We start from the raw sequence: 17,329 nt of genomic DNA, 5'->3' as shown, positions 1-17,329 counted from the left end.
GCAATATAAGGCACACCTAAAAGCCTTGAATTTTCTCAGAAGCTGACAGTGCGCCTTCAAATGCTGTGTACCTTATACAGCGCATAAAACGCCAGTTTTCATTTTTGGGGCACAAAAAAAAAAATAACTTAAGCACCATATCAGTTATACATGTATTTTTCATCCTTAAATGTTTAAAACACCATGTGTCACGTTCTGTCTGTTTTTTTTTTATGTGGGTTTAGGGTTGTTTAGTTTCAGTTATAGGTTCTCTGTGTTTCCCCCACGTGTCGTCACTGTAATTAGCCTCACCTGTCACCCGTGTGTTTCCACGAGTCAGTTTTCCCTGCCCCTTGTTGTTCCCAAGTGTCTTGCGTCTCTTGATTAGTTAAGATAGTATTTAAGTTCCAGTGTTTTGCCCTGTCCCTTGTCGGGTCATTGTACGTACCCCCCCCCCCTGTCTTGCCTCGCGCTCCCTTGTATCCATCCTTCCCGTGCTGCCTCCCGTTCCTTGTTGCCCCAGTAAGTTGAGTTTAGCATTTTTTGTTGTACTTTGTATTTTTTAGTCCTTTCCAACCGTGCTTTCATTTGTTATTAAATATCCTCTTTTGAGCCTCATCCCAGTCTGTCCTGCATCCTTTTGGTTCCACATTTCCCACAACCCACACTGCCTCAAGCCGCCATGCTCAAACGTGACACCCTGTTTGAAATGTTGATATGCGATATTTGCTCCACTACTGTAGATTTTATTCTATGCGCCTTACCACACTGTATCTTCTATATGACAACACTTTTAAAATAGGACATTCATTCGAGGTGCGCCTTGTAGTGCAGAAAATACGGTATATTTGTACGTCTTTGCGCGTGCCAGCAATTAAAACGGCGGCGACAAGGATGAGGGAGAAGCGCGGTCGGGCCGAGGGGAAGCCTTACTATGAATTCTAGTCTTACGGTCTATGGAGTCGGCAAAGACCTCGCCGTAGATCATCCAGTAGGGCATGTAGAAGATATTGCGAGCCAGGCGCCAGGTGGGCTCCTCGTCCGGGTGCAGAATAGCCTGGCGGGCCACGCCGAAGCTCATCAGCACCACCAGCATGATCACCACGAAGTAGAGCATGTCGATCATCTGGGGGGGGGGGGGGGGGGGGGGGGGGGGAGCGACAGCGGCGTCAGTCCCGCCTCCAAACCTTGGCCAGGAACCACTCACCATCTTGCCGATCATCATGACGTAGGGCCCCAGGTATTTGTTGACGCCGAAAATGTCCAGCACGCGGATGTACCAGAAGATGATGTCCACGCAGTAGATGACGCGGCCGTAGCCCATGTAGGGCTCGTTGTGCAGCCGCAGCAGCAGGCCGAGTACGAAGACCCAGATGGCGGCCAGGTCTGTTAGGTTCCAGTAGTCCTCCAACCACACGTTGATCTTCTGCTTCAGCTTGCCTGGCTCCGACATCAGGATCTGGCACGCCAGCACACCATAACAACATGAGCTGTGTCTGAAGTGGGATTTCTGTGTATTTCCAAGATATGTTTAAAGTGGCAGATCTCATGGAAGTTTAAACACAGTCTAAGTAGGTGTAAGTATGCTGTCGCTGCCATTTATTGAGAGTGTCATTAAAGTGATGCACTCACGGGAATGACATTGCAGTCATCGAGTTCGTTGATCATGGCTGGAAGGTAAATGTTTACAGAGCCCTGGTTTCATGAAGTGAAACATTTACGCGGACCAGTGGCGGTCCATGCATTTTAAACTTAGGCCTTCAGTCATTGGACCCCTCATGCACACAGGTTCACACGTACACAGGCTATTTTTCAGAGCATTTAAACATCAATAAACCTGCATTAGCAATTAAAACGTATCATTATATGTGCCAAAACTTAGAATAAGGAATAATAATTTCAAATGATTTGTCCATGAAGTCTTGAGGTGAGTTTGATCAGGTGAGCATTAAGATAATTGTAAGCTAAATTACAAATAGCAATTTAATATAAGTGTCAGGTCTGGGCATGGTGAGTTGGGAGGAGGAAGGAAGGGGACCCAGAAAATGCAGGAAAACAGAAATATGTGTCTGAAAAAAATAAGTTTTAACAAGGAAATGATGCAGGACCAAAATGGAAGCAAAATTGGACAAAGTATTATGAGAGAAGTGGACCAAATCAAACTAATGAGAACGCAGACAATAGAGGCAGACGCATGTGGAACAGAAACATAAACAAAACCCCACAAACCCACAACAATCAAACCCAACCAAACATGACAATTGAATATGAATGACATGACAAAAACATATCAACTCACCCAAAACGGCTGTCCCAAAAATATTTCAGCACAAAATCCATTTCTTTTTTTTCTCACAAAGACTTTCATGACTTGGTTGTACAGTTTGTCTTCGTGTTTCATTTCCAATAATAAATCATTTTCTATTGACATGGACGCCAATGCTGAAAGTCGCGTCATTCCAATTTCCATTTTACTCTTCTTCACCCATTGTGGGTTGAAAAAAAACAATGTACGCTGATGTACGCTAACAGTAACGTTAGCTGGTTGAGCAACACGTTTTTTTCTTTATTTAACTGGTTCCAGCGTTAAACATGGTGGATCAATATAGCCTTTCTGCGTTGAGCGTCCAGTTACGTCACGTTCTATGTGAGGTTTACTTGTGTCACGTTCTGTCTGGGGTTTTTGGGTTTTTGGATTTAGTTTCAGTAGTTCCTGGTTCATTTCGTCATTCATTCGTGTTTTTCCCTGCATCTGCCTTTCTCAGTCTCGTTAGTTTTATCTCGTCCACCTGTTGTCCGTGTGCCCCTGCTCCTCTCGTGTTAGCCTATCCGGTTCCCCTGCCTCCTGTCCCCGTCCAGCTGTAGTGTGTTTTCAGTAATTAGTCTCCTTGTATTTAAACCACCGTCCGTCTGTTGCTTTTGTTGGATTATTGCACCTCGTCACTTCGTGTTCCCTGTGCCTCTGTACTCGTCCTCCAGTCTTCCCCCGTAGTCCCATTTAGTCTCGTGAGTTATATTAAGTTGGCTATATTGAGTTATATATAATATATTATATTATAATATATATTATATATTATTATAATATATTATAATATTATATATAAGTTTTTTTCTTCTGCTTTTCCTGCCCTGTTTTATTATTAAAAGAGCACTTTTGTTTGAGCAAACCCTCTCCGTCCTCCTGCGTTTTTGAGCCCCTTTCCCTCCACCGCCTCACGTCGCCATGCCTAGCCGTGACAACTTGAAGGCGTTATTATGGGTCAACTGGCTATTTAACAAGCTGTTTAACAAAAATATGGGCCCGAACACAATATGTCAATGCACACTGCACAGAAGCCTTCGACTGTTCAAGCGAATATTGGAGCGCTTCCGGGCTCATGCAGACTGAATTTTCATGCAGCTGAATTTTAATTGGATAAAAAAAAAACCTCTACACTAAAACAGCAGCACGTAGGAGTGTAGCCATATGGACATGACACGAAAAGAATATGGAGAATAATTTTATACATAAAATATATATATTCAGTAAAAATAAATTTATATTGAAATTAACTTTTATTATAGTTATTATAATTATAGTTTATTATAGTTATGATAACGTTATAAGGTTATATTAGGCCAGCAGAGAAGGCCTCGCTGGCCCTATTGGTCCACCACAGAGGTGTACACAATCTTGGTCAACACATTCATTGTACAGGCCCGTAGTCAAAAGCATTTGGAATGTAGCAAGGGACTGTTGTGTTAGTTTGCTTTTTAAATGTGATTTGTTGAGCAAAGCATTCTGGGCAGTTCAAGTAACCAATGGGCACATTGCACATTGTATACAGTACTGTGATTGGCGTTTAACAGGAAAATGCAAGTTACAAGTTAAGAAATGAAGAAAAAAGCATTATCTTGTAACTGAAGCAAAGCGAAACTTTGCTTTTGATTTGTGGTGTACGTGACACAGACGGCCTGTGCTCACATGTGATTTTCAGTGCTCATTTTACCTCTGGAAAGTTTTGGGTCCCAGGGACTCGCAATACTAAAAAAACAGCAATGTATGGAGTCCCAAAAATTTCACAGTAAAAAAGACAAAATTAGCAGCGGGAATCTTTGTCTCACGATTCGATTTCAATTTTGCGGTCTCTGATTCAATTCAGAATCAATTTTCGATTCAAAATTATTCGATTCAAGCAAAAATGATTTCTGATTCAATCTCTTGATGTGCAAAGAATCATCACACAACTTCAGTCTGCTTTGCAAGACAATAAACAAGGGAAAGTGTCTTTTTTTTATAGTTTTGATTCGTAAAAAAACTTTTTTTTCCCCCCAAAAAAATCACGTGGCAACAACCACTACTTTTTGAAGTTAGCTAAAAAATGTTTTTATACCTTTTGCATTATTAAATAAAATTAAACAAAACTTAAAAAGTTAAAATTAAAAACAAGGTGCCCAAATTAAAATTAATATATTATCAGTGCATTTATGACAAACAAGAGATGAAAATAAACTTTTTCAAGTGAGCTTCCAAATTGTATGTGCAAAGCATTAAACGTGAGCTAGTTTGTTCATCTCTGAGCTGTCGAGAGAATTATCATTTACAATTATAACACATTATTATTTTGAATGTTTGATATCAGAATCTGATGTTATGATAACTTTGAACAAAAATATCCCGGTATTGAAATGACAGCTGTAAAATGTATAAATTCTAAATCTTTTGGTAAATAGCATTTTTTGTAGATTATATAAACAGTTTTGTTTATAGTATAAATGCACAAAAATATTTTGAAAGATGATTGATTTGAAATTAACTGCCATCGAGTGATAGTAGGTTTGTTTTTTGTTTTTTTTTCAAATCAGTCGTTCAACTATTATGTGTTTTAATAAAGAGCACAATGTGGATTCTGTCATTTCATGTCAATGAGAACCTCGTTTTCGAAACCCGAAAAACTCCCAGACAGCCAACTTTGTATCTTTGGATGATGGGAAAAGTTCATCTGGTTTGCCTTCTTGACTCACATTTCAGCTCAATATACTGCTCGTGTCCTACCTCGAATGATATTGAAAACGCTGCATGAAAGTAGCATAAGCATTGCATTGCAAATTACATCAGTAACTCAAGCCGACAAACCAGGACGTGAACGTGAGAACATGATTGGCTAAGGCAGCCAAAGAGCAAAGAGTACAAGTCACATCGAAAGCAGGCTCCCACTGCTGGTTGAAATTGCCTTGTGTGTTCAGATGACAAAGGTTGATTTGAAAGTATGCGTTCCATGGCTAAAATTATGCGTCACGGACGCAGGCTAAATGTAGCACTGGATTTTTGTAAAAATGTCTTGTGAGAGCAAAGGCTGTTTGAGTCACAACAAAGCGAATGCTCACTAGTGGATGTGATTGCTCATTGCAGTCTAATGCCAAGGAAATGCATCTAAGCGACGAGTGTATGAGATGTTGCCCACACACTAGGCATTGTGGATTTAGTTTTATTTTTTTTGTCTTATGAGCTGCATGCTGCGTCAAAGAGTCAAATGCTTGCTTTGGCTAATGGCGTGAGAATGTCTATGCGCATCCAGCGCCATGGTCTCGTTACCTGTCGGACCTTCTCCAGGCCAAGCGTGATGATATAGGAGATGACGATCCACTCCTGGAGTGAGGGCCAACGCTCCATCTTGACCAAGATGATGTAGTTGTACAACATCAGGTAGACCAGGTAGGAGATCTGAAACAGCCATTCTGTCGCATGTTGCTGCCTTTGGCCAAAAATGTCCTTTGTTTTCCTCGTTACGTACTGTATGAGCGCAACTCAGGCTATTGAGTGTTGTAAAAGTGTCATTAATCAAATAAATGTATAAATAATTGTTTCATTATTCATATGTTTCATTGATAAATTACAAGTGTCATTCATTAAATAAGTGTCTTTAATTGAATGCTTTGTTAATTAAGTGCCATTAATTAAAATGTAATGATTTAAAAAAAACTAATTAATTAAAAGTGTAATTAATTAAATAAGTATCATTAATTTAATGTTTAATTAATTATTTAGGTGTCATTACTCATCACAAAATGTTCTTTATTAAATAAATGTTTTATTAAATGTTTCATTAAACAAATCAATGTTTTATGAACCGTGTTAAATAATTCAAATACCTTCTATATAATTATTTATCTATTTAATTAATGATTCCACTGTCCTGTGTTTGCCGTTTCATGACTGCTGTCAAAGTTTGATGAGCGGGCCCTTACACCTGATTGGCTAACCCGATCGTTATTTATTTAGTGACACAATAAATGAAACATGACACTTTTATTTGATTATTTAATAGTACATTTCTTAATTTAATTTTGGTACTTTCAGTTCTCCCTAGTTAACTATGAGAATTTGATATCACTCGTTAGTCCTGGCAACAAATTTGGCTGAGTGGTCGGACTTGCGGAGGACAAAGCGGACGCGAGGCTACTTGCCGTGTTGAACCAGAACTTGGTGAAGGGGGCGTTGTAGAACTCATAAATCTTCTTGCCTACAGGTATCCTCCTGCCGCCTTTCTTCTGGCTGTCCTCCTCGTCTCCTTTCTTGGACAAGGTGTCCACATTGGACGCGGCATCCTAGACCCAAAGAGGAGTCAAAGTGGGAAGGAAGGAGGGGACGCTGCGCTGCGCCACGCCTACTTTGACCGACTTGTTGTCGCCGTCTTTTCCTCTGGTGCCCTCGCTCTCCCTGGATGAGTGGAAGGACGTCTCATCACCCAGGCGGAAGTCCAGCAGGAGGATGGCGGGTGGAAAGACGATTCCTAAAATCACCTGAGCGCAAGTTGCACATTGGGAAGAGAAGGCTTTACGCCACTGCTTTTTAAGCTGTTTGAGCTGGGTAAAGATCTATGCTGCCTCCTACTGGCAAAAAGTATTTCTTACATGATAACTCTGGAACACACAATTCTCATAACCAATGGGACATTATTAGATTAGATATACAGTATGCAAATATATTTACATAGAAAAATTGCCCGTTTATTCATCTCGCTGAGACGTAAAGCCCTTGCACAACCTTGAGGCTGTTGCTCTTGCCCATGCGCAGACATCCCATCCACATGTCGGTCAGCAGCATCTGACTGCATGTGTGCGCGATGAAGTCTCGATGCTTGGCGGCCACGGCCAGCTTCAGGCAGGTGGAGTTGCTCCAGTTCTTCAGCTCGTAGGTCAGCAGCTTCATGGCCACCTGCTCATCGCGTTTGTATGACTGGTCCAGAAGCTCGTAGGCCAGCTGCCCGAACTCCCTTCCCGCAAAAAGGAAGGAGGGTCTGAGCGGGGCACACCGCCTACGGCGCAGCCCACGTCCGTCCCTACTTGGAGTTGTTCTCCAGGTCCTGGTAGATGTCGTCCACCAGCTCACTCTGGGACGACTCATGGGCCATGGCCTTGTAGAGCTTGCAGGCCACCAGGGCTTTGGCCATGGCCTCTTCGCCGCGCTGCCACAGGAAGAGAGCCATCTTCTGCCGTTTCATCAGCACGGCCCACACCATCAGCTCATGGAAGGGGTACTGGAAGCGGTTCACTTCCGGGTCATCCGCGTCCACCTCCACTTCCTCTTCCTTCTTCTTGTTCTTCTTGCCCCTGGTGCGGGGCTCGTCGTCCTGCGGGCCGCCGTGTGCAACATTTGTCACGACACACGCCCATTGGGGCGCCGCCGGCGCCGGACGCTTACCTCCATGCCCAGCAGCTTCAGGGCTTTGGGCTGCAAAACAAAACGTCACGTCGGTTGCCAACTTTTGATGACGAGCGGGACCTCGAAAAAAAAAAGCCAGCAACTTTGCTCTACCATATTCAAATGCACTTTTGTGCTAGGCCAAAATGCCAGAGGCTGTTGTCTCCGATTAGAATTTCGACTGCTGGTTTAAGCCTTTCGCTCCTGTTGTGGCAATGCATCCCTGCACTTCTGAAAAAATGCGAGCGGGTGTAGGCAGTGGCAGTCCATGACTTTTCACACATACTTCAGCGATGTCAGACCCTCAAATAAATACACCTCATGTGCACACGTACGCATTACTGGGCTACACAGGCTATTTTCTGGAGCATTTAAACCTCAATAAACTCTCAACAGAAATTAAAACTTGTCATTATACATGATGCTGTCAAAACTTAAAATAATTAATAATTTAAAATAAATATCCATGAAATTTTATGAATTCCAAATGACAAATCACAGTTTAATATACTATATTATATTACTATTAATATCATATATTATTATTAATTGAATATGAACGAAATAGCATAAAACATTAAAAATGAAACAATAATGAAAATGTTTGCACTTGCTAAAAAAAAAACGGCTGTCACAATCGATCAGTCTTTTCAATAGCTCCCGATTTTTCTAGACCTTTCATGCTCTCTGCACACAGAAATATACAGTACAGTGTTATCACTCAGGTGCCTCCAAAGGTTTTTAAAAGGACCGTAGTGCATTGAGGAGCTCCCTTTACTTTCGAACTGAGATGTACAATAATGTATATGCGCTCGAGTGTTCCCATGAGTTTTTAAAAGCACCATAGCGCGTGTCCAGCCATGCTTTGATGTCTCATTGCTGCCTTGGTTAAACAATTTATATTTGCAAATCCAGTGTAGCTCACTGTCAAATTAGTTTGCGGTGTACAATTTCTCCTCAATTACCAATCTAGTACTGCCCAAAAAAAAAAAAAAAAAAAATATATATATATATATATATATATATATATATATATATATATATATATATATATATCATATGTTCTGTATGTTTGTATTACTATATATTGTATATATATATATATATATATATATATATATATATATATATATATATATATATATATATATATATATATATATATTATATATATACTATACACTGGTTACCAGTGGTGGGGCCAGCAAGGCCTTCTCTGCGGGCCTAATATAACCTGACGTTATTGTAATTATAATAAACTATATTCTAATAACGCTGATAAAGGTCAATTTCATTTTAAATGTATTTTTACAATGTGTGTGTATATATATATATATATATATATATATATATATATATATATATATATATATATATATATATATATATATATATATATATATATATATATATATATATATATACATATTTTTTTTATTTATAAGAATTTTTCTTCATATTCCATTCTTTTCGTGTCGTATTATATCCATTTAGTTACAATCTTTCAAGTACAGTAGTTTTATATGACTGATTTTAGCCAATTCAAATTCAGCTAACTTGTGTCACCAGGCTGTATGAATTCTACCTGCGTCCCAAATGCTCGGGCATTCACTTCAAGAGTTGTGGGCCTTCTGTGCCATGTGCAAAGACACATTTGAATGAGCTCCTATAGTTAATAGACAGCTGCAACAGGCAATCGAGTCATGATCACCATCGAGAGGCCTCACATTGACCGTGACGTAAGTGGATGCTCATTAGAAGATGACTGTGCTACGCTCAGCAACCAAGCTCTGTGGTGTTGGCTTAGCATATCTATTAGCTAACCTGTCCTGAGACTTGCCCGTTATTCTGACTGTGTTACCAGGGGCGTGAGCTAGACTACTGTTTTTCTGGCTTGGCAAATTGTTCTGCTAGGAATGCCTTTTGTTGGCAAATAATCGATTTGGTGTTCGGCGCTACACTGGATTTGCCAACTTCAATTGTTTAACCAAGGCAGCAACGAGACACCAAAGCACGGCTGGATGCATGTGCTACGGTGCTTTTAAAAACTTTTGGGGACACCCCAGTGGATACACTGTACATCTCAGTGCGAAGAGAAAGAGAGCATGAAGAGGTCAAGGGAAATCGTGAGATCTTAAAAAGGCCAATCGATTGTGACTGCCGTTTGTTTTGGTGAGTGCAAGCATTTTCTTTGTTTCATTTTGAATATGTTTAGTTATTTTTTCGTTCGTATACAATTATAGTAAATAAATAAAATGATGTCCTTATATTAAACTGCGTTATATTGGACATCATAAAATTTGGTGGATATTTTTAAAATATTATTCATTCTTTAAAGTTTTGACAGCAGCACGTTTTAATTGCTGATGCGGGTTTATTGATGTTTAAATGTTCCGGAAAATAGCCTCTGTAGCCCAGCAATGCGTATGTGTTCGCAGGAGGGGTATTTATTCGAGTCTGACATCACTGAAGCCGTATGCGTGAATCTCACGGACGGCCACTGCTGATTAATATGTATTTTAGGTGTTTGGTGATCGTTTTCAGTTTCCTGGCACATTTTTTTTACAGGTACAGTGGACCCTCGGGTTACAGCATCCCTGGCTTCCTTTTTTTTTTTTTTTTCATGTTGCGATGTGGATTACTGAGTTTTTTCGTCCCCCCCCTTCATGTTATTTTCCACGCTTTGCGACAGAAACAACTGCTTTGACCCTAGGAGGTTGGCTGTATTTGTGTTATTTTGTCTACATCTGCAGGCGTTCTTAGGTAATTGCACTTATTTTCTGTTGCCGTCACATGACAGAGATGCTGGTCTGCTATTGGTCGGCCTCACTCGTTTAAAAATGGCGGAATGGTAAAGATTTGTTCAATCGCTATAAACCATGTTTATAGTGCATTTTACTGCTTAATTCAAACTTGAATTGGTTAGCCATGGGTCCCAAGATTGCTAGTGATGTTAAAGAGAGAAGTAAGAAGATGATTTACAGTATATGGAAACAAAGCTGGCGATAATCAAGAAATATGAAGCTAGCCTAACCTAGGCTTCCCTTACTAGGGTTAGCCTAGCCTAGCCTAGGCTTCCCTTACTAGGGTTAGCCTAGGCTAGGCTAGTGCGGGAAGTGGGCGACGGACGAATTCTGGCAAAATTGACATCTATGCTGGACCATGAGTTGCACCACCTGCAGGACGTACTATCTGGGCTAGAGAGCAGCTTCAGTGGCAGACTGATCCACCCTCGCTGTGTGAAGGAGAGATTCCGTAGGTCTTTCCTTCCTTCTGCCATGAGACTCTATAACAAGCACTGCTAAACCCATGTTACAGTTACCGTTACTGATGCTGTACAATAGTTTATTATCTAGTGCAATGATATACCTCACTGTGCAATACATGTTATATATGAATAATCTATTTACTCAATGCAATGTAATTATTTCGTATATACAGTATAGTGCAATCACTTTATTAAATGTATTTGATTATTATTTATTTTAGACACAACAAAAATACATAGTCTGCATGTAATTTTCCTTTTTCTTATCTGGCATGCCACTTGTTTTTTTGCCAATGCTCTTGCCAATGCAATTTCCCCATTGTGGGACAAATAAAGGATTATGTGAGCTTATTTTAGGGAATATGGGCATAACAGGCACCACTCAAAGGTATAAATAAATTCTTTCTATATTTTTTATTTATGATGTTTTCTGATTGTATACATGTATATTATATATATGTAACACTTACTATACTATTTCGGTACCAGTTTGTAATATGTATGTACAATTTTGATGTTTTTACCTGGGGTTCCAAACACATTAGGTATTTAACATAGGTTTGATTTGCCCGCCATATGGTGAATTCGCCTTGAGATCCCAACCGCAGAACGGATTAATCTCGTAACACGGGGACCCACTGTAATATTTTTATTATATTATTATAAAATACAGATGTGAGAAAAAATCTCAGGGCATGTAAACTATGGAAGTGGGAATTTTCAAACTAATTTTCCAAGCATTCACGAGTTCAAGGATTTTTTTTTTCATTACCTATTGAACTTTTGCAACAGCTCCCAAGTGTGCTGCTCTCACGAAGGCTTGCACTCAGCCTAAACACCATCAAAAAATGATAACAATTGCTGGAAAGGTGATACTTCTTGAAGAAAAAAGCTACGCAGCTGTGGCCCCCCATTTGGGAGTGAATAACCACCATTCGCCTACATTGAGGACGAGGCAAACATTAGACGACGGCTGCCATCATCTGTATGGAAGCTGCTTTAGCAATCTGGATTGCCAACTGCCAACGGAAGAAGCCCATTCTTTTGAAGTCTCACGCACCTGTGGTCATATTAGTAGCAGCCTGGACATAGAATTAAAGTCTAATCTGTACATGATCAAAGATGATTACAATGGAGAGTTTACACTTGCCATACCATTTTATTATAAAAGAAATCTAGGGAAGAGGTTTGCAACGGTCTGGTGAACATTATCTTTGCTCCTCTTGTCTCTGCCTCCTGCCTGTGTGTTGACAACAACAGCGCCAGGGTGCGCTTCATGAGCTATATGGCACGTGCCTGTAGAGTTTTGATCTACTCCTGCCCCAACACCCACCCTACCAGCACGTTCTTGTTGGTCATGAAGAACACCCATTGCAAAAGGCGAGCACGCATGCACACATTCACACACACACACACACACACACACACACACACACACACACACACACACACACACACACACGCACACACACACACACACACACACACACGCTGTCCTGGCAGAGAGAGAAGCAGACCTCCTCCAGACCATTGGAAATGCCTTACCTAGATTTCTTTTATAATAAAATGGTATTTCAAGAGTAAACTCTCCATTGTAATACTCTTTAATCATGTACAGATTAGAATTTAGTACAACATTCAGGCCGCTGCTTATATGACCATAGCTGTGTAGGAAAAGGGGAACAGTTATGTTGTAAATTTCATGCCGCAGGGTTGATGTGCATGAGGGTGGATTGCATCCGTGCGTTTGAAAGCAGGGGGAGTTCCTTTGTGTGCTCTGGTTGGAGCGGGCATGTCACTGGACAGCTAAGCTGGGTCCTCAGACGTTGAGCGGGGGGCTTGTTTACATTGTATTGGCAGGTGACAACAGCGTGAGCATTAATAGAAATATGGTTTGGTTTATTTATTGGAGTTGCCATGTTCAGTTGTGAAGTTGTAAGGAAAATAAAAGCCACGATGTTGAGCCATATCAGTCTGACGATCTTTCATCTGAGCTGCTTTGTGGATGAGGTGCTTCAGTGCAGCCTAGGTGTGTGTGTGTGTGTGTGTGTATGTGTGTGTCTGTCACTCACTCACTCACTCACTCACTCACTCACTCACTCACTCACTCACTCACTCACTCACTCACTCACTCCCAACCCAAGTTCACAACAGAACAGTGTACAAAGTTTAATAGTTTAATATTTAAGGAAATATGTGTACTGCAATAATATTTGCCTTAAATAATATGTATAGCATGAAGATTTTTCATGTTAAAAAAAACAAACATTTATTTATTTATTTTTAATGTGAAAAGTGGGGGCGCTACTTCGGGGATTTTCAGCTATCGTGGCTGTCTCTGGAACGTATCTACCGCGCTAAATGACGGTTTACTGTATATACAAAAACGACAGCTCAAAATGTAAAAAAACTCTTGTTTGAACATGACACGAAAAACATGACTCACCCTCTTGAGACCATACAAGTTGTTGTAGAGTGCCCTGAAACTCTTGCGGGTGTAGTTGCAGCGATAAGCCCCACCCATCAGGAACTCCAGGACCAATCCGATGTCGATCAAGGTGATCTGGTAGTCTGGTGGGAGGTTGCCCTGGAAGCAAAAGCACCTTCATGCGCGGGCCTGAGAAACCGGGGATGACTTTGCGTGGACTCACCTTCTTGACGTCTCGGACCACAAAGTGCAGCGTGTTGGCCGGTCCCAGCTTCTGCGACAGGCAAATACATCAAGCGCCACATTAGCTCATCCTTTGCGATTGGCACCATTCCGTGTGAATCAGGCCAAAACATTGGATGTTTTAACGATGGTACTTTACTCATTCAAAGCCAAAAACTTTTTTTTTTTTCTGGAGTCCAGACATAAGAAGAGTCATCGATTACTTGAAGAAATTAAGTACTATAGTGACCGATTACGTATTTAAGTACTAGAACTTTAGTCACTAATTGATTCCCTCAAATCCAAGGACTTAATGAGCTAACTGATTACTTTATGACACACACACATAAAATAATGGATTACTTAAGTACAAAATCATATACCCACCTTTTGCCAAAAACGAATCAAAAAAGGAAAAAAATAATTAACTGAAATTCTCATCATTGTCAACATATGTCTTTGGGATTGAAAGAGTTGAGTACAGGAATGTCAAAGCCAGTTGTCACGATTCGGCAAAGCGGCGTGAGGAGGTGCGGGACGTGGGAAAGGTGGAACCAAGAAAACTGCAGAACTGAGAGGGCTGAGACACAAATAATGAAGGTTTAATGAACAAAACGAGAAAGGAGGAAATGGAACAAATAAATAATACAAAGTACAACAAAAATCAAGAACAAACTCACTTGGAACAAGTGGGAGAGGAGGGTGAAGCTTCTTGGGAAGGGCAAACTACTGGAGTGAGGTGAAGGCTAAACAGCGAGGTGACAATAAGCAATGACCCAACAAAGGACAAGACAAAATGCTGGAACTTAAATACAAGCAGAATTAATTAGGAGTTGCGCGACACCTGGGAAGCAACAATAGGCGGGGGGAAAACTGACTGACTGTGAACGAGGCTGGAACACACGGACGACAGGTGAGGCAAATCACAATAATGGCAGACACGGGGGAAACAATGAGAACTTACACCCGGAGCTACACAAACTTAAACCCACAACTAAACAAAACCAAAAGAACCCCCCCCCCCCCCCCCCCCCTTCCCCAGGGACAGATCCCAGACGACCCAGAGCCGAATCACACGGCGCCGTGGCAGGAGGCTCGGGAAGCTGCGTAAGCTGGGCTATGACTGGCAGGTCTGGGGGCAGTGGTGAAGCCTTGACTCAGTGACTCTGGGAGCAGCTGCCATGGAACCGTGACTGGCTACCCGGGAGGCAACTGCAGCGCCTTAACTGGCTGCTTGGGAAGCTGCGGCGCCATGGGGGGGTTGCTCAGGAGGCTGTTGCCAAAGCTTTGAAGTCCATGGCTGCTGGGGATGGACCAGACGCTATAATTTAAGACACATAATCGTTTTAGCTCCCTTGTTATGCACACTCCATCTCAGTCTACTGGCTTCTGCACATTAGTTATTGCGGACTCCATCACCCGTAACATTTAGCTTAAAACGGCAGCCATCGTAATGTGTATTCCTGGGGCCAGAGCACCTGACATTGACGCTAGTCTTAGGGACCTGACACGCAAGAGGCCTAGACACCAACTTAGTGCAAAAACCACTAGTTATTCTGATACAGTGATACATGTCAGCTCCAATGATACTAGAATGAGGCAGTCTGAGATGACAAAGAAGAACATAGCTAGGACTTGTAATCTCACAAGAAAGATGAGTCTGCCACGAGATATTGTCTCTGGCCCTCTGCCTGCGAGAGGCAATGATGAGAGGCTTAGCGGACTATTCTCGCTTAATCGGTGGATGGCTAGTTTCTGTAGACAGCAAGGTTTCCAGTTTGTAGATAATTGGCCCTCTTCCTGGGGCTGGCCCGACCTGCTAAAGATGGATGGCCTTCACCCTAACTGAGAAGGCGCCATTACTCTTTCTAGAAACATAGATTACTGTTTGAGCCTTCCATGACTTCTCACCATAGAGCATGTCGGGTTGCAGGCGAGTAGCGAGCCTGCTAGAATGGGTGTGGAGTCAATAAGTCTAGAGTTAACTGGCACTAGGCTGGACTGCTACAACACACATAGTATATTTAGTCTAGGTCACTGCAATCCACACACTGTTTCAATAGCTAATGCTGAATCCCCTAGTGATAAGATTTTTGTGATGTTGATTAAGGAAAGTAGCCATGCCTCCTTAACTGGTTGGTCTAGTGACATAGTACCTAGGCGGAATAGTAATACACGCTAGCCGTGAACAATCGAATTCCTACATTACTAATATTGCGACAAGATTTTAATTACTCAAAATACAAACCGAGCCCCTGCCATTAAAATCTTATTAGTATTAGTACTACTAACATTAAGATTCAGAAAAGTTCAGGAATACTTTCCTAGTTTAGATTCGGCTTCATAAATATTAGGACACTCTCCTCAAAAGCCCTTCTTGTAAATGATGTTATTACAGATCACAATCTTAAAGCGCTTGGTCTCTGTGAAACCTGATTAAAACCAAGTTATTTTTTATCATTAAATGAGGCCTCAACTCCAGACTTTGTGGGCTCACATGTTGCCCATCCTTGTAAAAAAGGGGGAGGTGTCGCCCTAATTTCAGAATCTGGTCTTAAACTTAGCACGAGCACTAATCACACCTTCAGGACATTTGAGGCTCTCGTTATGCGATCGAGCTCCTCCCCACCATTCTATGTGGTAGTTATTTCCTGTCCTCCCGGTCCATACTCTGAATTGTTAGATGAATTCTCTGAACTTATGGCTGATTTAATAACTCATGCAGATAATATATGAATAATGGGTGACTTCAATATTCATATGAACTCCCCATTGGAGCCACTTACTGTAGCATTTCAAGCAATAATCGATGCATTTGGTTTTACACAAATAATAAAAGTAGTGACACACCGGAATGGTAATATCTTAGATTTAGTGTTAACTCGTGGCCTAACTGCCTCAAATGTCACAATTTTGCCATATACTAACGCTATGTCTGATCATTATCTTACAACATTTGAAGTCCTAGCTCAGTGTGGTCTTATTGACCACAACCAAGGCTTTAAGAGCGGTTTTGTTAACTCATCAACCAGAGCTGCACTTTCTGAACTACTTCCTTTTGCAACAGCTGCCTTTCTGTTTTTCATTGGGTTAGTCGATAAGCTCACAAACGATTTTACTACAGTTCTTTTAAATTCCCTAAACTCTATCGCGCAGATAAGACAAAACTTGTCCAAAGCGGCACACTTCGTGGTTTACGGATGAAACGCGTACTTTTAAATTGTTATGTAGAGAACTTGAGCATTAATGATGAACAACTAAACTCAAGGTTTTCCGCAAGGCCTGGTGCGATAGCTTGCTGAAATATAAAGAGGGTCTTAGGTTAGCAAAAACAAATTACTTTTCAAAAATGATTGGGCTTAATAAAATCAACCCCAAATATTTATTTGATACAGGAGCAAAGCTAACCCAACAGCAGCAAATTTAATCATAGTTCCCTCCATTCAGTACACGATTTCATGCAATTATTTACTCAGCGGATTCAGCTAACAATGAAATAAAAAAGGCAGCAACACTTACCCCCTCGGGTTCTGTGATTGGTGATGCTAGTTTGGTCAATCAGGTTCATGAAAGTCTGGTAACCCTGTCCCAGTTTGATTTAGTATCCCTGGAGTGTCTTACATACCTGGGTAATGCAACAAAGCCGACATCCTGCATGTTTGACTCGCTTCCAGGCAAACTCGTTAAAGACTTATTCACAATCTTAGGGTCATCTGTCTTGATTATTATCAATCTGTTGCTCTCCTCT

General features: G+C 41.2%; 1 protein-coding gene and 1 pseudogene across 2 annotated transcripts in view; one reads left to right on the top strand and one right to left on the bottom strand.

Annotated features, from left to right (window-relative positions):
* The window catches only part of LOC148425209 (transient receptor potential cation channel subfamily M member 1-like), a 76,802-nt gene that overhangs the window by 14,986 nt on the left and 44,487 nt on the right, over positions 1-17,329 (bottom strand). The window contains exons 13-22 of one of the 2 annotated variants that reach the window (XM_088413892.1): positions 13,583-13,633; positions 13,378-13,518; positions 7,664-7,693; positions 7,306-7,592; positions 7,007-7,235; positions 6,631-6,762; positions 6,427-6,567; positions 5,555-5,683; positions 1,187-1,438; positions 913-1,105 (exon numbers count right to left, since the gene is read on the bottom strand). In XM_088413892.1, coding sequence (XP_088270018.1) covers positions 913-1,105; positions 1,187-1,438; positions 5,555-5,683; positions 6,427-6,567; positions 6,631-6,762; positions 7,007-7,235; positions 7,306-7,592; positions 7,664-7,693; positions 13,378-13,518; positions 13,583-13,633 — 1,585 coding nt within the window. The remainder of the gene's footprint in view (positions 1-912; positions 1,106-1,186; positions 1,439-5,554; positions 5,684-6,426; positions 6,568-6,630; positions 6,763-7,006; positions 7,236-7,305; positions 7,593-7,663; positions 7,694-13,377; positions 13,519-13,582; positions 13,634-17,329) is intronic. The other variant, XM_088413895.1, reaches the window with a different exon arrangement.
* LOC148425211 (uncharacterized) lies at positions 16,189-17,008 on the top strand (annotated as a pseudogene).

The sequence above is a fragment of the Hippichthys cyanospilos genome, chromosome 4, assembly GCF_059441005.1.
Source record: "Hippichthys cyanospilos isolate Australia breed blue-spotted pipefish chromosome 4, RoL_Hcya_1.0, whole genome shotgun sequence".
Lineage (NCBI taxonomy): Eukaryota > Metazoa > Chordata > Actinopteri > Syngnathiformes > Syngnathidae > Hippichthys > Hippichthys cyanospilos.
The sequence above is the reverse complement of the archived record's forward strand: the minus strand, read 5'-3'. Positions and strand labels throughout refer to the sequence as shown.